The following is a 22,001-nucleotide window of genomic DNA, read 5'->3' as shown; positions in this document are numbered from 1 at the left end:
AAATAACTGTAATTGATCCCTCTGTGTAACTGTATCCTGAACTTATATTCAACTTTAACCATATATGCTTTCCAGAATTTGAAGAAACCGCAAGTTTCTTGGTGGCCTGGGGAGAACTATATAATTCCGGAGAGAGCATTAGTCCTCAGTTGTTTAGTTCAGAGTTAAGTTTTGAGTACTGAGATATCTTCGCACTCTTTAGTTGCGTTTTGCATTGCGTTGTGTTTAACTCTTAGTAGTTTGAAATGGTAACTATTGATCGTGCTCTGTTATTTTGAGAACAGCTGTACGATTACTATTGTGGAAAGTTTCAGAACCGTAAAGTGTTTGTTTTCAGAAAATAAATTTTGCGAAGCTATTACGAGTTCTGAGTTAAAGTTATATATAAGGAGTGAATTGCAGTTATATAATATAGGGATCAATTACAATTATTCAGCTACAGAACCAATTACAATTATACAGGAACCGGGCAAAATGGTGCCAAATGGTCGCCAAGTTGGCAACCTTTGGCGAATTCTCGCCTATTTAGCAATATAGCCATTTACCTCAACGTTAAATAGACTTAGCCTGTAATCTTACTTTTCCGGCAGAGCTTCGACCTCTTCAAAATTTTTATGTTACTTTCTGATACTACAATTTCACATGCAGCTTTCCTAAAATTGTTTTCATATATACAAATTTCTTAAGAGTACGTTTGCTTTGCATGAGAAAAATCATCAAAATTAAATTTAAAAAAATTTAAGAAAACATTTCTTACGTAAGTTGCAAAGCACTTGATCCTTGTAGTTGCAGACTTGGAGATTCGCATCGAAATACAATCCTTTCTTACACTTTTTAACTTCGGGTTTGTTGTTGGTACAAAGGACAAATTCATCGCAACGGTGCTGACTTGGAAAGAGACCGTTAGGAGCTCGACACATGTCTGTAAGTTGAGAAAACACCCAAGAATAAGGAGCAATATTAAATACATGCATGAAAATTTAATTAATTAAAAGTAAATGAAATTAGGTTATAAGGAAGTTCAACAGTATGATGCATAAAAAACGTTATAACAAACAACATATGTGTATAGATACTAAACAATATGTGTATAGAAAAAATATGTGTATAGAAACTAAACAATATGAGTAATATGTGTATAGAAACTAAACAATATGTGTATAGAAAAATATGTGTATAGGAACTAAACAATATGTGTATAGAAAAATATGTGTATAGAAACTAAACAGTATGTGTATAGAAACTAAACAATATGTGTATAGAAAAAATATGTGTATAGAAACTAAACAATATGTGTATAGAAAAAATATGTGTATAGAAACTAAACAATATGTGTATAGAAACTAGACAGCAGAAATATTTATTTAAGTTTTGTTTCATCAATTTTACAACGCGTCTGGAAAAAATTGTAAATGCAAAAATTACCTTCCTTTAAAAGAAGAAATCTATCTCTGCTTTCTAAATGAAATCTGAATGACTTCCATGCCGTGAATGTTATTTTCCTCTTATCTGCTTTTTTAAAATACGCAAATTTGTATGTATCAAATGCCGTTTGTAAGATACAATTCGAAAATTCCGAGAAATTTCTCCTACTAAGTTATCTACTTTTGAACCCCAGTCTCCACAAAAGCTTTGATAAAGAAACATTACGCATCAAAGATTTTCAAATATAGATGTTTTTATTTACAGCATAATATAATCTTCCATGCAAGTCGAGAGAATCCGACATTTTATTACGTAAACTTAAAGAATATTCTGTTTAAAACAGCAATAAAGCTGAAATTAAATATTGTTGCCATTCACAAACTGTATTAAAAATTATCTAAAAAGTACATAAAAATTACTGTATTTATGTAAACCGAGCGCACTTATATTAAAATATATGCCGCTCAGACGCTATAGCGGTTAGGGAAGCATACTGCGATACCAAAGGGCCTGGGTTCAAATCCCGGAGAAGGCATCGATGTAAACTGTCTTTTCCCTCATAAGGAGGTAACGGTGGCCATCTATTAGGTGCCATAATAAAATGACAACCAATTCTAGCCTTAGTAGAGGCGAAAGCCTAAAAATGGTTAATGACAGCCATAAAAAAATTTTAATAAATAAATACTTAAGAAGCAAGACAGCCAAGAAGATAAAAATAGATGGAGTAAGTCCGACGTCACAAAAGTGAAGGCCAAGGAAATGTCAGAATCATGACGTCACGACTTATTGTGGGCGCCTTACAGCGTGTGGATAAGACTACAAAGAATATTGGTAAATAAAATTACACTGAAATTGGGAACAAATATCAACATCCGCAAGCTCAGAAAAATGTCTTTAGGTATAATTTGGCATAAAATAGCATTAAAACTTATACTAATTTTCCAGGTTTTAACATGTATACATGAAAATATAAAGTTACCATTTACACATGAATGAAGGTACCTAGATTTTATTAAATTTGAAACATTTATTTGCAATCTTTGCCATTTCTCTACATACTAAGTAGAAAATCTTTTATGGTAAGTATTAAAATTTCAATGGGAGACTTATAAACGTTCAAAGATCAACAGCTAATACGTAAACAACATCGATTAGAATGTCAACGAAAGCCAACCAGAAGTCCGCTTATGGCAGCGGTCATGATAAGTCGTGACATTTCATGCCTTCACTTTTATTACGCAGGAAATACGGGCTGACTTACATATTTATTCTAGCCTATCTGATAACAGGATTCAAAAAATTCTGTCATTAAAATGCACAGAGATTATTGATTTGAAGCTAGTGAGAGAAAAGGAACATATCAGACACTGTCCCCCATACGATTTCAGTATATGAGCAGACTGAAGCACATAACGTAAACAAAATACAGAGAGTTTATAAAGTCCCGGACCCATTTTGATGTTTAATAACTCATAAAATAATAAAGATAGATTAAAATCAATACCATAAATGGTTAGACAGACTCAAAATGTTTTATGACCCTCATCAATGAACTTCCACGTGTGCCCCCTTCGTCGCACGGAGAATATCAAGTCGATATTCAATTTCACGCCAGGTACCGGCAAGCATGTCGGCATCCACAGAGGCTATTGCGGTTGTAATTCTGGCATTTAGGTCATCCATGTTCCACACTCTTCTCCTGTAAACGTTGTCCTTTACAAACCCCCAAAGGAAAACGTCCAGCGGCGTTATATCAGGTGATCTGGATGGCCAAGGAATTGGACCTCTTCGCCCAAACCATCTTCCTGTAAAACGGTCATTCAAAGAACTACGAACGATGGTACCCCAATGAGGTGGTGCACCATCTTGATGCAAACAGACATGTGGCTGAAGCTCTTCTAGTTGTGGAAATACGAAGTTTTCCAACATGTCTAAGTATACGACTGATGAGACCGTCTTTTCTATATAAAAAAAGAAAGGCTCAATGACTCGATCGTGCATTAGTCCACACCACACATTAAGCCTTGGGGAATCCCTTTGTGCCTCACGGTATTCATGGGGGGTGTTCAGATCCTCATATGCGCACATTATTGCAATAGTTGCCAAAAACAAAAGAGAGAGAAAAGTGCAATTAATAAGCAGACGATATTTAGAAAAGTACAGATATTTAGACTGGAAAATGAAATTATCTGATATTAACCACACGCGCAGACGATATTTACAAAAGTAAAGATATTAAACCCGAAAAGGAAAATATATAAGTTATTCCATCAATAAATGCCATAAGTTTGTTTATATCTTCATTATTTTATGAGTTATTAAACATCAAAAAAGACCTCAAGTCATAAAAAGTGCATTTTCGAGGTATAACTGAACTGAAGAACACCTGCAGCAGATACTGTACTGACTATTGAAATAGAAACTTTCTTTTTATCTTTTTTTTCGGGAGGGGGGGGCTTCGTAGATATGCTTTGAATTTTTGGTTCTTTCACCACGGTATTCTAGTCCGAGAATCAGTTAGTAATGTTAATTTTCACTTTGATAAGCAGAGTCCGTAAACATGTAAAACTATTAGGTTATATATATGCAAGAACACGAAAAATATGCGTTCAATCATGTTTAAAATACTTCTGTAGTTGGTAATATATGTCTACAATTCAACGATTGCAAAATTAAAGGCCAGGTTAAGCCTGATAATGACTGATAATTCTGACTTTTAAGCCTGATAATGATGGTGTGGTGTGTATGTACAATATATATAGACAGAAAGAGATACTTTTGATACTGCCAATTGAGCAACAAAAAAGGAGCTGCAGAAGCCAATGTTAAAGCAGTCCGAACTACAAAATTTCAACGTTCTGCAGCTAATCGTTTTTGAGTTTTGCGACATACGTGCGTATACATACTTACGTTCAGATTGTAGGGATCCTCCCTTTTATCTATTAACTAAGTTTGGAAGAACCTAGTGAACTACTAAGCGACTAATGGCTTAAGTCCAGAAACAGAGGCGTAAAACTCAAGAAGGGTTAATTACCCTTTATTGCTCAAAATAAAGATTGACAGATGGTCCTTTTCTCAGGACGTACAACAAAGCCTCCACTTGGGCTTGAACTCAAAAATGCAAAAAATAATAACCTAACTAGTGACCAACTAAAGATATTTAGCCGAAGCTAACACAATTTCTAAACTAGTTAGCCCATAATATTGTTGCAAAATGTAAAGGCGCGGTAAGACGGCTTTAAAGCAGTTTTAGGGTTGCCATAAAATGGCAAGAGAAGTCAGGGTTGCCACATTTGGCGAGAAATCGCCCATTTGGTGGCAAAATCGGCGATATACCATGGACGGTTGGAGAACCTTCTGGAACGAATTCTTACCGGTTTAGTCCAGAATGTTCCCGAACACAGGCCGAAAGCTATATAAACAGTGCTGGTCTGCAGTCAGAAAGTGTGCGTCTCTCATCGTGTGAGTGTGTCTCGTCCTGCGGAAGCGATTGCGTTGACAGCCGGCCAAGCGAGTGCCGAGTGGGTGGTCGAGTGTACCGAAAGAATCTCGTAGAGCATCGCGGTTAGTGCATCGTCGAGAGAGCGTGTTGAGCTCCGGAAACGACTGAACCGAGAGTCAGGAGCTGTGCTCTGTGTGTCGTCGAGTGCATCGCGAATTGTAGCGTGGAGAGTCTCGAGAGTACGTGGAGTTCCGAGAACGATCGAGCAGAGTCGAAAGCTGTACTCTGGTGCTTTGTGGTGAAGCTCTCTCCACCGTGATAGCCTGATAACCTGTCGCTGATTGTTTCAGCTTCTTTATAGTAGTTAATCGACAACTGTAAAACGTGTTTTGGAGCTGTCCTGACAATATCCCTTGGCATCGTATCCCTTGGTTGTTCGTATCTATCTTACAATGGGGAAAGCTATGGAAATCACCCATGCATCTAACCTTTTCGTTGGAATTCTATCCCAGGTCGAACTACCGGTGTTCAGCGATGTTTTCGTTCGGCCGCCGGCGGGAGCATAGATTTTTTATCACTTAATATCTACATGTCTTTCTATCAGATTTATTATAGATGATGAAAGATTGAACTTCATACATTTAAAAATTGTTTTAAAATAGCTGCGTATTGTTTGTAAATACATTTATAATATTTAAAATATCAAATACATTTTCATCTCATTCTGAGGGTTTTATCAAATTTGCATAACTTACGAGCATTTCAAACGAAGAATTTATTTTATCGTATTGTTACGAAATGTCAAGGCGCGGTAAGGTAGCATCCCCGCAAAGCAAGTTTAGGGTTGCCATAAAATGGCAAGGGAAGGCAGGGTTGCAACATTTGGCGACAAAATTGGCGGTATGCCATGGATGGATGGAGAACCTTCTGGAACGAATTCTTACCGGTTTAGCCCAGAATGCTCTCGAACACAAACCAAAAACTATATAAACCGTGCTGGTATGCAGAAGTGTCTAGAGTGCGAGATAGTTTCGAGTTAGTTAGTCCGTGCGGAGTCGATGGAGTCGGCAGCGAGTGCCGAGTCGGTCGTCGAGTGTATCGAAGAGTCTCTTAGTGTATCGCGGTTAGTGCATCGTCGAGAGAGTGTGTTAAGCTCCGGGAACGGCTGAGCCGAAGAGTCGGGAGCAGTGTGACGTCGAGTGCATCGCCATCGCGAGTTGTAGCGTGGAGAGTCTCGAGAGTACGTGGAGTTCCGAGAACGACCAAGCAGACTCGGGTGCTTTGCAGGAAGCATGTCTCCACCGTTATTGCCTGAGTGTGAAGGCTGTGTCGCTGATTGTTCCAGCGTGTTTATAGTAGTTCACAGACCACTGTAAAACGTGTTTTGGAGCTGTCCTGACAATACTGACTAATAAAGTGTGTTTCGATACTTCATCAAGTGTCGTCGTTATTCACTCCAAATCTACGAACCCCGTACGAATGGGAAGGAAGAAAATAACGTAACAACTGGTGTCAGAACAGAAGAATTGGAAATAACGTAACAATATTAAATTACATAGCGAAGCTATCAAGGACACTAAATGCGTCTGAGCGTAGTAACAGCTTAGAGAGACGTAGCCAAAAGACATATGCGCCTATTCAAGAAATCTAATTCTCTCTGTCGAAGTTAGTCAACTTTGACTTAAATACTCGCTACTACTCATTTAAAGCGATTCTAAAAGCTCATTTTGGTAAGAAATTACAAGCTGAAGCTAGAAGAGACAGGTAAAGAGCTTTATTTTTCCCACCTTCTTGGCATGCCTTCGTGGTATGGTGGTTTGCACGCTGGGCGCGTTTCCAGAGGTCCGCGGTTCGATTCCCGGCGAAGGGGTTGCTAATTTTTCAATTTCTCTTGCCTGCTTCCAAAAAATACCTAATGTCAAGCTAAAAACAAAATAGCAAAACGGATTCGAGAGCGTTAAAAATAGATATTTCAGTTGAAATCTGAAACCCGAAATTTGTCCCGATTACAACACTTCCTCTACTTCGTATAAGGAAATGAAAAAATAGGATAATGATAATAACTTAATAATTTTAAATTTGAAATGCATGTACTTCGCATCTTACAAAGCTCAAGTAATAAAGCACAAATTTATAAATTCCTGTTAATAATTATCAATCAAAATAATGATTATTTATTTAATAAAAAAAAGTCTTACTAGAGCACTTGACTTGGTTTGGAAAATTGCACATTTTTTTCTTAGGATCAAAGAGAAGACCTGGCGCGCAGTTCATAGCGATGGCAGTGCCATCTACACAGTTATAGTAACTGGCACAGTTGTTGGGATTTGGGAACATGCCGTTGTCTTCTGGGCAATAGTTAGGCTGACCATCATCATCATGATCTTTATCTGCAAAAATTCACAATATTTAATTTGAAAATTCCCTTAAATAAAAAAGTGTTCACTTTGTTACTGAAAATATAAATATCTTGTATCATAAATTAACTCACCATCGTCAGCTGTGATGAGAACTACACCTGAAAGAAAAAAAAACATTTAAAAGAAATGTTATTACACAATGTATCAGCATTTTTACTTCGCATCTAAGGATAGAAATTTAGTTTATGTATTTAAATAAAGTTTCGTATATCTATTTGTAATTTTATTAATCCTCATTAATGTTTATATTTGTGTTTCCAATTTAGTTATCGTAATTGTTTAGTTATTTCGTCGTAAACAAGCTGTTCAGTTCCCTTTAAAGCGAAATTTCATTAAAGCCTTAACGTCTGAAGTATTACGAATACGAAACTTGTTAATTTGTGTGAGTTACTCAAATTAAATTTCTGATTGAGATACATAAGTAAGCTATGTCTTACACTAAAGTTTTCTTTCCCGGTGACAAAATGCAAAATAAATTTAATGCCGATTTGTTTGTCGAAAGTTTTCTTCATGCTTCACTGATTATTGAAGGTCTGGGTTAAAAAATCGAAGTGCTGTTTACAGTAAGTCATATATTACTTTATAGCTTCCTTATAGCTTCCTGAATACCTCCTTTGAGCACCTGTTCTAAGCAGGTGCTCACGAATCATTTTCTGTACCATCCACAGGCCTAGAGATAAAATGGATGTCGACGACCTCTTAGTTCGCATAATGATGTTCTCGAACTTCGCATGCGGAAAGACGATTTACCTCAGCAGAATACTTTTAAGTATTGCTCAAAAGCTTCCTATATCACCTCTAACAGAGACAATAATGCAGAGATAGTAATGAAGATTATAAATTCGAACAAAGATACAATTGGAATTTGGCACTGAGACTCGGATTTTGGACTTTATGTGTTTCTTTTTAATATATATATATTTTTTTTCTCTGGTCCCATTTTTGATCATACGGCCGGCTTATTCCGGCTAGGAGGCTCGGGGCTGTACCCTTATAATGATAATGATAACTAACCGCACCACTTAAGAACCACGTTCTATTAAAAACTCTGCTCATTAAATGAAAAGAAGGAATCAAATCATTATCTCTATTCCTTAGAGAACTATAAAGATAAAAACTCAAAAAGTAATGAGTTAGCAGGAGTGAGTTTAACAGAGACTGGTAGACTGTGAACTCAGCGAGGGCATAAAAAAACTTTGGACGCTCGTTAAAATCTTTCCCTTTTTTTAAGTTTGTGGATTCGTCCCGCATGCAATTTGAATTTGGAGCTGATAAATATATCCTATATAAGTCCTTCTCATGTCGGAAACATTTGACTTAAAATTTTCATCCCATGGTTTTTTACCGCAATAAAATCTTCGATTTCAATCCATTTGAAATATTCAATGGCCTAAACTTCAAGGACACAGTTGATAAGAAAGGCAAATTAAATACTAAAAAAAGAACTCATAAGCGATAAATAATTAGGTAAAATGAAATTGAGGATACACGTAATAATTCGAAACGCTAATGGAACATGGAACAAATAGAAAAATTCTGCTTTCTCGATCGAAAAGGAAAACTTTTTCCCGTATCGGAATGTTCCTAGCGATGATTATTGCAGACGATTTTTTTTCTTTTAGATTTCAAACTTCCTGTTACCTTATTGTCTAACTAAATAAACACTAAATGTTATTAAGCGGGAGAAAAAAAAAACACTTTCATAAAACGTTCGACATTAGATCACTTTTTTTTTTTTTTTCAAGATCTACGATAAAATAAAAGTATTTATTCTTTCCCTCTGGTTCATCGTGTTAGAAGATACGAAGTCCGATTTTTAAAAGAAGTGTATTCTTTCTTTCTTTTCAATGTTCTACTTAGTGACCGTAACTGGCTGAAATGAGAATTCTACTTCTTACTATAAGAAATTCTTCTCATGATCAATCAAGTAAAACAAATATATATCCGTGTTGTCTTTAGCGAATGGCATTTTATTGTACGAAGATAATTAATTTTTAGAGAATTAGACCTAAATTGACAATATATATAAAATGTATAACATTCTGATGATGAAGGGAAAGTTGAAATTTTTTTTCGGCGTTGACTACTTGCCAGTGTCATCTCGAGATTATTATTCTCACGAAAGTTGTTGCCAATCTAACTAACGTAAAAAACTTAAATTTTACATATTCATTTTACCGTTTCGTTTATTGTTTTTCTAATGAATAGCTCATGCATAAAGTCGAAAGCAGGAATGTTAACTTTCTAAATGAGGTGTGATTGATGACTTAATAGATGTCATAAATCCTATATTCAGTGCATTTTCTAAAAATAAAAGCACTAAATTAGAAACATTATCACAAAATTAAATGCAAAAAGCGTTATAAATATTAATAGCATTCAATACTTATTCAAGTGGAACAGTAGCTCAAACTAAAGCATTATTTAGCCAGAATGAACTCCTCGATATTAATTTTACATCAAAAAGTAAAAGTGAATTGTTTCTCTCAGGCTACAATAAGTAAATTATGTAATTAAAAAAGGGTGATAAAAATAGTACTCAAAAAAATCTGAAAGGTTCCAAATTTTAACGATCGTCTAAAAGGACTCTTTTAAACTTTAATATCGTTTGTCAGTAGAAGATTATTGATAAAGATAGCCAAGGTAAACATTTTATAGTATATTAGATTAAATATGCATTTAAAACTAGCATGGAAATGCTATATATTTTCTGTATGTTTAAAAACCATAAAAATGTACGTAATCTAATTCTATAAAAATATTGAACGTTTTCAATTGGATGTATCATGAATTAAATACATTTTTTACTTAAATCAATCAGATTATATAAGAATAAAAAAACTGATCTCATCGAGCTGGGTAACAGAGTCGGTATATATGTATACAGAGAGAGAGACAGAAAGAGTTATGCAACATACATGCAAATGTACAGATGTCAAGAAAAAATCTCTTTTGAATCTATTTTAAAATCCTTTTAAATCCGTTTTGGAAAAAAGAGTCCTATATTCTGCTGCACATACAGATATCTAGCAAAAGCCTAATTCAAATCCATTCGAGAGAGGTGAAAATGGATTTTTTTTCGTTGAAATATGATACTCTAAATTTTTCGCGATTACAATTCTTCCTTTATTTCGTACAAGGAAGTAAAAAAAAGGGAAAGAGTTAATAATTGAAGACTTGGCTGAGAATGTATTTGAATGGATCCTTCCGCGCGAGACCTTAAAAAAATGTATTCTTCAAATAGAAATAGTGTTCATTTGAACCGGATGTGAAGTCAATGAAATGAAAGTAATAAAAGCCTCCAAAGTTTTCTTTCGAGTCTTTTAATAAAGAAAAACTGATTAATATTTTCATTATGGTTATTTGTGAAACAAAAGAAGTTGCGATCTAGATAAAAGCATGGCAAAATTTTAAATTACCTTTTTTATTGTATACTGAAAACATTTCCTCAATGCTCTTACACTAAAATATTTATTTTTATCCCAAAAAATTTATTCAGTTGAGAAAAATTATGAAAAACACGAAATACAGTTTATTATAATTATGCAGCAATAAAAGAATAAAATCATTGAAACAGTAGGAAAAGTAAAATTTAGAATTTGTATAAGTAACATTTTTTCATTCTCGAAGACAAGCGAACCAGTAAAATAAAAGCTTTACAAACTAAATCTTTTCTTTACGAAATAAGCGTGTAAGTCTTTGTTAAATAATCGTCTGGAGATAATTATGATGAAAAATAATACCACATTTCCCTTTCTACAATTTCTCTTTGCTACTTTTAACAGCTCACATAAATATAACATTTTCTATAATTTCTATAATTCTAATTACTACATCATATCTATAATTTCTATACGTCTAATTTCAGTAAATTCTAGGCCTCTCATAATCCGGTAACTTAAAATAATTTCAAGCGCTAAACTGAGATCTATATATCATGATCACGCTTCAATTTCTTTTGAACATTACGAATTTTAATATTTTAAATATTTTTTACTTCTTTGTACGAAGTAAAAAGGAAGTATTGTAATCGCGAAAAGCTTCAGGCAGCATATTTCAACGAAAATATCCATTTTGACCGCTATCGAATGCAATTTAACGATGTTTTTGCGTGATATCTGTACGTGAAAACAGAATAAAAGACTCTTTTCCTCCAAAAATTAATGAAATATGAAGAGAATTTTTCGTGACGTCTGTACGAACATATGTACGTACGTACATATCTCGCATAACTCAAAAACGAGTAGTCTCAGAACGTTGAAATTTTGTATATAGGACTGCTATAACGTGTAGATGTGCACCTCGTATTTTGGTTGCAATTGGCCGCACCAAACATATATAAATATATTTATATATATATATCCACTCTGCTACCCGGCTGAGTGATCTCAGTTTCTTTACTCTTATATGTTTGTAAATTGTACATTTTTTGCTTTAAAAATGATTGAATTATGTGGTTCTTATCTTTCGGTTAATGTTTTTATGCCTTTAGTAAATCTGTATGCAATATTTTTAGAATTATCAACAATTTTAAAGTTGTTCAAGTGCCGCTAAGCCTAATAATGCTTTTGATGGCGGCCATTGCTTGTTTACATTTGAAACAGCAGAATAATGGATTTGTTGCCAATCTAGAGAAACTAAGCTTCGCAACAACAAACATAACGCCTTCATTTATTATTGAGAATTAAATCATGTTTAATCCTTTCTGGAATTTTTTCGAGGAAATAAGTGTTTAAGATTTACTTCGTAATTTTTAATACAGATATTTTGAGTATTTATGTATTTTTGCCTTTTCGCGAAGTGAGAACGGAATTAATTTAATAAGAAATACTCAATCGTCTGTGAAAAGTTTCGTTTTTGTTTTGTTTGCTTAATTTCTTTTATGCATCGTTCTAGCTTTATTATAGTATTTGAATAGAACATGTGGCAACGATTAGGTAATTCTTTAAATGATACAAATTTTGTGCATTCTGAGTTATAATATGAATGAAATATAATACTGTTAAGTGAACCTAGCGCCACAGTGTCGCTAATATAAACAAATAGAGAGAATTTTAAAGAATGCATTTATTCTATTGTGGTTTATGCGCTGTCGGCGTTAATTCAATCCAATAAGTTTAAATGAAATGCAAGAAAAAATGCGTATAATTTAAAATTCCGTACAAGGAAGTCATATGGTGTACACATCAGATTTTTTTTTATTTTTTAAGAATTTAAACTTCTATTTAAGTGCTAGGGTGTAATCTAAAATTTTCAGATCAAAATTTTTAAATTGTTTAATATTTACAAGATTTTAACACTACATATTTATGATTTCATTCGTATACAGCAGAAAAGCGATTATTTGAACTGTCCAAGTGCCCAAACGCTTCAATATCGGGGTCAAACCACAAATCAGAACAATCGCGATTTGGCCTCAATAGATAAGAGTCATAAAAAGTTAAAAGAAGTTCCTATTTCTGTTTTCGTAAAGGAGCAAGATTAGAAACTCATTTGCAAATTATTGTAATAGAAATTTTATTCTTAATCTTAATGCCATTGATGAAAATTTGGAAACCATTGTCTCAAATATTCTCGTTAATACACTTTCACACACATGCACATATCTTCTTGAGTGTAAAAATGGATTCTTGACAGTTTCGGTTACTAATAAAGCCATTTAATGTTAATTAATAAAGCCATTTAATGTTAAAGCCATTTAATGTTAAAATCTTGTAAACATTAGTGCAGCATACAGATCACAACTTGTCAGAAATTTTCAAAAGGCCTTTAAGGAAAAAAAGCTTTTAGCTTTTATAATCTAAATATATTTAAAAAAATATTTAAAAACTGCATATTTTTAGAATTTTCAATAGAAGTCTTGCGCGCTGGATATAAAAATACAACGTGTTTATGAAGTCCCGGGCCCATTTTGATGTTCAATAACTCATAAAGTAATGAACATATAAACAAACTTATGGTATTTATTGATGGAATAACTTATATATTTTATTTTTCATGTTTGAATATCTTTACTTTTGTAAATATCGTCTGCGCGTGTGGCTCATTTCAGATAATTTCATTTTCCAGTCTAAATATCTGTACTTTTCTAAATATCGTCTGCTTATTAATTGCATTTTCTCTCTTTTGTTTTTGGCAATTATTGCAACGTTATGTATCTTTTAAAGTAAGTTCCTTTGGGGATTTGTAAAGGACAACGTTTACAGGAGGAGAGTGTCGAACATGGATGACCTAAAAGCCAGAATTACAACCGCAATAGCCTCTGTGGATGCCGGCATGCTTGCCGGTACCTGGCGTGAAATTGAATATCGACTTGATATTCTCCGTACGACGAAGGGGGCACACGTGGAAGTTCATTGACAAGAGTCATGAAACTTTTTGAGTCTATCTAACCATTTATGTTATTAATTTTAATCTATCTTTATTATTTTACGAGTTATTAAACATCAAAAAGGGTCCGGGACTTTATAAACACCCTGTATTTTGTACCGTACAGTGTATTTCCACTGCTCGCTTTGAAATCTTAAGTTTCTTAATAAAATATTCGTTAGAGTTTTAAAAATACGAAATAGAGGATGAAACAAATTCGAAATCCAAGATTCGGGCTTCCAGGTATCCAAATTCGAGTGGAAGATTACGTTATTCAAAATTTTATGGCTTTAAGTACTGTTGTTTTTTCACGATGCTGGAAACCTATATTCATTCATGCAGATTCTTTATTATTTAATTATTTTAAATATAACACAGCGCGATAATATTTGATGAAAACAATTTGAAAAGGCATATAATTTAAGAATATCGATGCAAAATGTCGTTTCGAGTCTAACATCCCATTCGGAACTAATGTCCCTTTTGGACTAAAAAAAAGTGTCACAATATTTGAAGAATCTCCCTTTCAGGATTAAACTTTTTCGGTTCATTGGTTAAAAGTTTAGTTCTCTCAGTTTACTAGTGAGAAACAAAAGTGCTAATGATTTAAAAACCAAACAGCGTGAAGGTTGTTCCCATGCAATTCTTCCCACTAAGTAGTAAGTAGTAAGGTGTCGTCCTTTGATTATATCGTGTCTCACCCTTTATCAGAGAGCTTCTATGACATTAATTTTATATTAATTATCTTAACATATTAATTTTATTAATTATCTTATGATATTTTGGTGAGGAAAAGGGAAGAAAAATATTTATTTTGTAAGATAACTTACTTGTCCGCAGAATAAATAAGATTTTTAACATAAATTATAATCAGAGGGCTGTAACAGCTTTAAATAGTATTAAAATCTTGTAGTTTAAATAATTTAAATAGATGAACATTAAGGTATTTGTGAATGGCAATATTTGAAACCAGACTCGACTGCCACGTGTGACTCTCGCACGAAGAATGTAAATTATTTTTAAATGTTAGAATATGTTTTATCTTCTTGTTTGTATGTCGCCATTTTTTTGAGTGTTAAATAAAAGTTATTTCTGTGTTCCATCATTGGAGTTGCTTCATTTCGCCAAAGAAGTATTACAGGGCCATGTAAACTTTACATTTAACCACGCAGATAAGAAAGAATTATAATTATAAGAAAAAACACTACATGGAAGAATTACATGCCAAAAGTAATAAAGGTAACATAAAGCAATTACTCTTGGATAAGAGGAAAAGTTATGTCCATGCAAAAATCTGTCGAATCTCTGTAACTAACGGTTCAGATGTTAGATGTTTCAATTTTTGTTGACTGTTGCCATTTAGCGTTGGGTTATAAACTCCCCCTCGGGCTCTGATGACGTCTCGACGAAGAGTCCGCAAGATATTTCACATTCATCTCTATGAAGAGTAAACCATGAATCTTTTGATGACAAGTTTGAAATGATTGATTTAACTGCACAGAATCAGGATGATTCTCCAAAACATCAATGAATCGGGATGATTCATTTAACATGGAATCAGGGTTATTCCACTCAAACTTCACTGAATCGAGATGATTCATTTAACATGGAATCAGGATGATTCCCTAAAACTTCACTGAATCGAGATGATTCATTTAACATGGAATCGGGATGATTCCCTGAAACATCACTGAATCGAGATGTTTCATTTAACATAGAATCAGTTCTTAAAAGTTCATTATATGGGTTTGGATCTCCCCCTGGTTTGAAGCGACTCTCGAATTTTAAAAGCCAAATCACAATATCAGATCCACCCTACTATAAAAGGAACTTTTAAAGTAAAAATTTTTAAAATGTCAGAATAGTTCGAAGGCAACTTTGACAGCACCTGTGGAATTACTATTTTGTTTATCTTCATTACTTTTGCTAGACGACTGCACATAATGCAACACATTTTTGAGCCACTTATTTTCCTTTTCTAAGTTTGAATTTTGTTTCTTATGAGAATATTAAAAAGTTCACTAGAACAATCATCTGTTGTAGAACTAGAGCCTTTCAGTTTTTAAACCGTTTCCTCCACTTCATCATCAAGGTCTTATTTTTCTTCTTCCAAGCCTCTGATGAGTTGCTTCATTTCTTCGCGGGTTTTTCAAATAGATTTTTAGGTTTCTTCTCTAACCAATGATAACTGAGACTAATAATATTGAATTTAGGATCTGAAGATTTTCCACATTTATTCTTTGGTTCATCCGTTCCAGTAGCTTTGACTTTTAATGACATATTTTCAGTCATTTCCTTCTGTTGATACATTTCTTTTTTATTCTCAAATATTATTTCTTTTTATTTAGAAATTTAAACATGCTTTTACTATATGTTAAACTATCATAATCAATTTAACTTTATATAAAATACAGTTCCTACTTACTGCATGATTGCTTTCCAATAAATGCAAGGACATTGGATTAATCCTTCACTCCTAGGGTGGCTGTTAATTTCCAGATTGTCAAAAATCGAAATTTTCCACATCACCAGGGTGGTAATTTTCTTCTTTTAACGCAGGAAGAGCTCGAAGAAAAAAATTGCGCTCCGCTTTTGATAATAAGTTTTAAATTTTTGAGGCTTCGGGCCCACTGTTGGGCTGCCAGTTTATAACCAGAGGGCCATGTAAACTTTACATTTAACCACGCAGATAAGAAAGAATTATAATTATAAGAAAAACACTACATGGAAGAATTACATGCCAAAAGTAATAAAGGTAACATAAAGCAATTACTCTTGGATAAGAGGAAAAGTTATGTCCATGCAAAAATCTGTCGAATCTCTGTAACTAACGGTTCAGATGTTAGATGTTTCAATTTTTGTTGACTGTTGCCATTTAGCGTTGGGTTATAAAATTAATTTTCTTCGCACCGACTAAAGCGCCCATTAAAATCTAACCAATTAGAATAAAACTTATGCAGCGAGTTTAAAAAAAAAACTGAAATCTTTAATTTGGTTTGTTTGTTTGCTTTTATCATGGCAAAGCACACAAAACTATCTGCCTAAGGGAGGGATACATTCGTGGAAGACTTTCTAAGGAAAACTTACTCGCATTCACGTTACAAACAGGGAAAAACGCGAAAACCCTCAGCCAGCCCGTTCGCATAGGTGAAACTACCATTGTTCAGCAACTTTACCGCTCGGCCGCTGGCCGCCTCGAAATCTTCATTAAATGGTATCTAAGAAGGTAGCGTTACAAATTTTTCCTAATTTCTGTTTGTTGTTCTACCTTGCAATCTTTTTAAGGTATCTGCCTACGTTCGGAGCACTTTTTTTTAAAAACATAGAATTCTGATTAAATATATATTCATTTAGTAAAAATATGATATCAAATCATGAAAATAGGTAAATTTTTAGGAATATTTTCATAAATTTTTTAAATATATGCAATTGTATGCAAATTTTTAGGAGAATTTAACACTTACGTTAAATGTCGTATATTTTTTCCCACTGCATATATTTCAATTTTACTTGAACTATATACTACTACAACACTCATCTGTGTTATGAACTAAAATGTTTATGATATTTTTAAAATTTACTAAAATATGTGTAATTACATGAAAAAAAAACAGTTTTTTGTAAAATATTTCTTATCGTTTTATATAGAAATGCATATAAAACAATCAAATAAATAAATAGAACTTAGATTTTAGCTTGAAACCTAGTAAACAATATAGAAAACACTATAGTGAAATTTCATAGAGATATCTATAGAACATTTTGAGTAATTACATTTCTTGCATGTAAAAACACTACAAAAATTAGTTTTCCAGAAAACGCATTTAAGGATTTCACATTAACAGAAAAACTGTTCTGTTGCATTTACACACTTAAAATTCTCCACATTTGTACATCACTCCCTCCATATCTTCTTACTTAAGTAATTTTGATTTCCTATTTGATTTTAATTTTTTTCTGGCTATTTTCGAAATGAGTGACGAATGACGCTTCGAGTTCTTTATTCTTTCATTATCAATTCCAAAGTAATTTTTAATCATTTCTTGTTCGATTGATAAACCTAAATGTTCAAACACAGGAAGTAATCCAGGATACCCAGAATTAAAAATTAAAACTGCTATATATGCACCCAGCAACATAGTCTTTATACCTACAAAAAGTTTCTTTCGGCAAGATTGTCCATAACACATTGTTAAAGCTTTCGTTGCAATTTTGAGTCATTCCATGCAAACATTTTGAGAGTAAGCCTTTATCACATAGACTCATATATGTAGGCTTGATAATGTTCAAAACAGATTCAGGTAGACCTGGATTTTTTTCTGAAATTTTCAATCCGTTATGTAGTGCTCTTTGATACCTGCACCAACTGTCTGCTCCTACTGGGCACTGTCCATGCATTTCTTTTTTCTTGCTAGAACAACAATGGAAAAATGCAGCAATAACTGCCGACTGCATACTTTGTAAATTTCCTACGTTGCTTCGGATAGCAATTCCGTAATAATTCTGTAATTTATCAATAAATTTATCCGTTAATTTGCCTTTTCCACCTAACCCTTTTTTGGTTTTTTTCAAATTTCGCAAACGGGTACCAACTCTTTTTTGGACATGACCGATACACTCTAGTTTCTTAACCGAGTCTTTTCCATAAATGTCTTTTACTTCCATATATGCTTTGGAATCTCCATCTCCAAAGTACTCAATATACTGCAGTTCTCGACTTTTTGTCGATCTTTCAAATATTCGATATGCTCCGACGACTTCCATATTTCCAGCTGAACCCTTATGATTCGAGCATACATGATCACATTTTTTATAATTGCCATTACAAATTCTGCAATACCGAGACATTACTTCCAAGTCTAAAATTTTACCAGTGTCAATAGAAATGACAGATACACAACCATTCAGTGATGTATGACCACGACGCTGCCAAGTACCATCTACAGAAACACCACAAGCTGTACTTTTCTTTAAATTTCTAATTTCTTTGGCAGCTTCTTTCATGTTCTGATTAGATACATATTTTACAGCTTCTAACAATTTGCTTTCATGCTGCCTAAATGCTGTTTTTGATATGAATGGCAAATTCAAGGTAAACAACAACTTTTTACCAGATGTGTAACCTTTTCCAATAAGTCTTAATACAAGCACCAAGAAAGAATTTAAAATATTCTTATTTCCATTTTTGGGAGTTGAAGAAAATGCTTTTATAAATCCACATTTGCATTTCAAGCTAAAGTTTGAGCAAAGTCCAAATTTTGAATCTTCTACTAATTCCAAGCCAGTTTTGAAACACACTGGACAGCAGAGAATAGAAAAGATAGAAGCTAATTTTATAATATCAAATATTCTATTTCCTTTTAAGTCTTGATCATTCTTTGCAGTCATAACATCTGTAAATTCCAAAGTTTTTAATTTCGATGAGCTTGCAGTTGTTACATCATTATCACAAACAGTTCGAGTACCAGTTGTATAACGGTTACCGTAAAAAGATCGCTTTTTACTTCTCTTAGATCTCGTTTTTGGCATCTTAGAATACTTAAAACAATTCGACAAATGTTCAAAAGAAAATAAATAAAAGAAGCAAAGAGATAACTATAAAAATTAAACAAAAATAAAGCGTGAATATGCGTGTAGCAAACGAAGAACAAGCATGGAACAAATGTAAAGAAAAATCGCAGTGTTGCCAGTCCCAATTCTAAAAATTAAGGCAAATAATTATTGCCAGAAACAAAACAAAGTACCCAGAATTAAAATGAAATGTCTTAGCACAATTTACATACAAACAGGTTAAAAAAAAACACGGATAACACCATTGTTTACCTTTAAGTTTAGCCCTTTAAATGGCACTTCCGGTCTTTCTGCTTTCACTTCCGGTGCAGTTAATTGGCTATATCTTCTCTTCTAATTATCGTAAACATAAAAAATGAACCATTTTTGGAATCCTACAAAACTGACCTTTCAAATTGGGCAATAAAAAAAATCTAATTTTTTCGCCAAAATCGTTTTTTTTAACGTAGGCAGATACCTTAATTTCAGTTCTTATTATTGGTATTCTTACGAAAACAAAACTCATAACAGATAGATAGATCTCTCATTTTGCTCTTCTTTTCTTTTTCTCTTTCTTTCTCTGTTTTTTATTTCATTTTGCAATTAGACAGCGATATCACTAAAAGCCTCAATGTTCATTTTCCATAGAAAGAATTGCACAATGTACTTTCTGTTACTGGTCTAATGCAGGGAGAGCAGGTCACGGATAACTCTAAAACACGGGTAATCCAAACTATAAATTTTCATGCCTACTCTATGTGTTTATTTCTTAAAAGATCAGTAACTTTACTATGTTTTTGAGGACGTTTAAATATTTGTCGAATTTCACTACATATTTTTCGAAGTACTACTTTATTATTGTATTCGAAACCTCTTCTCGCGACCAGAAGTTATTGCTATATCGAAACTATTGTATTTGTCAGTATACTATTTTTCTCTTGTATTTTCAGTATCACTCTCTGCCTTTTCTGTTCTTATGACATTAAAAACGATATCCGCATCACTCGAATCTTGAAAGCCCACTCCAGTCGACTCGCCATCGAATCATTCCTCGATGTTTTCCTGTTCGACATTTTCGAAGAATTTTATATTTTGAGTTTTTTTAGCATAAAATTTCAGTTATTACATCAACTTCTTCATAATTACATAAATCTTCGATTTCTATATTAGGAAGAATCTTTCTCCATAATAGGACATGTGCCTATTGGTTTTTTTGCACACTCTCGCTCATAGCTTTGAGACACGTACGGATAATTTTAAAACCAGCTCATCAGCATCCGGATAATCGATACTTAAGTTGTATTACCTTTTCATTTGCATCTGCATTGCTTTTACCTCAGCCGCAAAGCAATATTTTAACCCAGGTCACAGAAATAACGGTCACAGTTCGACGCATTTGTTTCGTTACCAATTGTTTACAACAAAAGAACAGAATGAATATTTGTTATGAATGAGTTAAGCAATTTTAGTAAACTTCTGCTTCATTTCCAGTCGGCTAGATAACATCTCATTAAAATATACGTATATCTAAATTCATTGCGAGCATTTTAATTATTTTTATTTCATTAGCTTTCTGGATACTTCAACAGCTATTTCCTTCATTTCTTTATCCTCTGATTCTTCAGGTGCCACTTCTGTCATTTCCACATCTTCTCTTTATGGCTCCAGTTTCTTCTGCAAGCTCCACTTTCAGTTCTTGGAGCTGCTTTCGCACCTTTTCTCGGCTGGCTTTCATCTCTTCTCGCCCAGCTTTCATATCAGCTGTCATCTCTTCATATCCAGCATTTATCTCATCATATCCGGCTTTTATCTCAGCACAACCGGCTTCGGCATGGCTTTCCTTCTGCAGGCGGGTCACTGGCATTCACTCGCAAATCCCACTTCTGACACCAGTTGTTGCGTTTTGTTCTGACTCCAGTTATTACGTTTTTTTCTTCCTTCAAGTTCGTACGGGGTACGTGTGGATTTGGAGTGAATAACAGCGACAGCACTTAATGAAATATCGAAACACACTTTATTTAGCCAGTACTAATCAGGACAGCTCCAAAATCACGTTACAGTCGTCGAAGAACTACTATAAACACGCTGACACAATCAGCAACACAACCTTCACATTGTCAGGCAATAAAGGTGAAGACAGCTTCACTGCAAAGCACCAGAGTACAGCTCCCGACTCTGCTCGGTCGTTCTCGGAACTCCACGTACTCTCGAGACTCTCCACGCTACAACTCGCGATGCACTGGACGACACACAGAGCACAGCTCCCGACTCCTTGGTTCAGCCGTTCCCGGAGCTTAACACACTCTCTCGACGATGCACTAACCGCGATACACTAAGAGACTCTTCGATACACCCGACGACCCACTCGGCACTCGCTGTCGACTCCATCGACTCCGCACGGACTAACTAACTCGAAACTATCTCGCACTCTAGACACTTCTGCGTACCAGCACGGTTTATATAGTTTTTGGTTTGTGTTCGAGAGCATTCTAGACTAAACCGGTAAAAATTCGTTCCAAAAGCTTCTCCATCCATCCATGGCATACCGCCAATTTTGTCGCCAAATGTCTAGAGTACCCTGCCTTCTCTACCCTGCCGTCTCTTGCCATTTCATGGCAACCCTAAACTTGTGTTGCGGGGATGCTACCTTACCGCGCCTTGATATTTTGTAACAATACGATAAAAATAATTTCTTCGTTTGAAGTGCTCGTAAGTTACGCAAATTTGATAAAACCCTCAGAATGAGATGAAAATGTATTTGATATTTTAAATATTATAAATGTATTTACAAACAA

At 34.0% G+C, this 22,001-nt stretch overlaps 1 protein-coding gene across 1 annotated transcript in view; it reads right to left on the bottom strand.

Moving 5' to 3' along the window:
- Positions 1-22,001, bottom strand: part of LOC118197013 (protein obstructor-E-like) — an 85,433-nt gene that overhangs the window by 8,674 nt on the left and 54,758 nt on the right. The window contains exons 3-5 of the mRNA XM_035368480.2: positions 7,359-7,385; positions 7,066-7,257; positions 758-922 (exon numbers count right to left, since the gene is read on the bottom strand). Coding sequence (XP_035224371.1) covers positions 758-922; positions 7,066-7,257; positions 7,359-7,385 — 384 coding nt within the window. The remainder of the gene's footprint in view (positions 1-757; positions 923-7,065; positions 7,258-7,358; positions 7,386-22,001) is intronic.

The sequence above is a fragment of the Stegodyphus dumicola genome, chromosome 2, assembly GCF_044657685.1.
Source record: "Stegodyphus dumicola isolate Sdum_Otavi_A_Nest chromosome 2, ASM4465768v1".
NCBI lineage: Eukaryota > Metazoa > Arthropoda > Arachnida > Araneae > Eresidae > Stegodyphus > Stegodyphus dumicola.
Note: the sequence above shows the minus strand (reverse complement) of the source record. Positions and strands in the feature narration are given on the sequence as shown.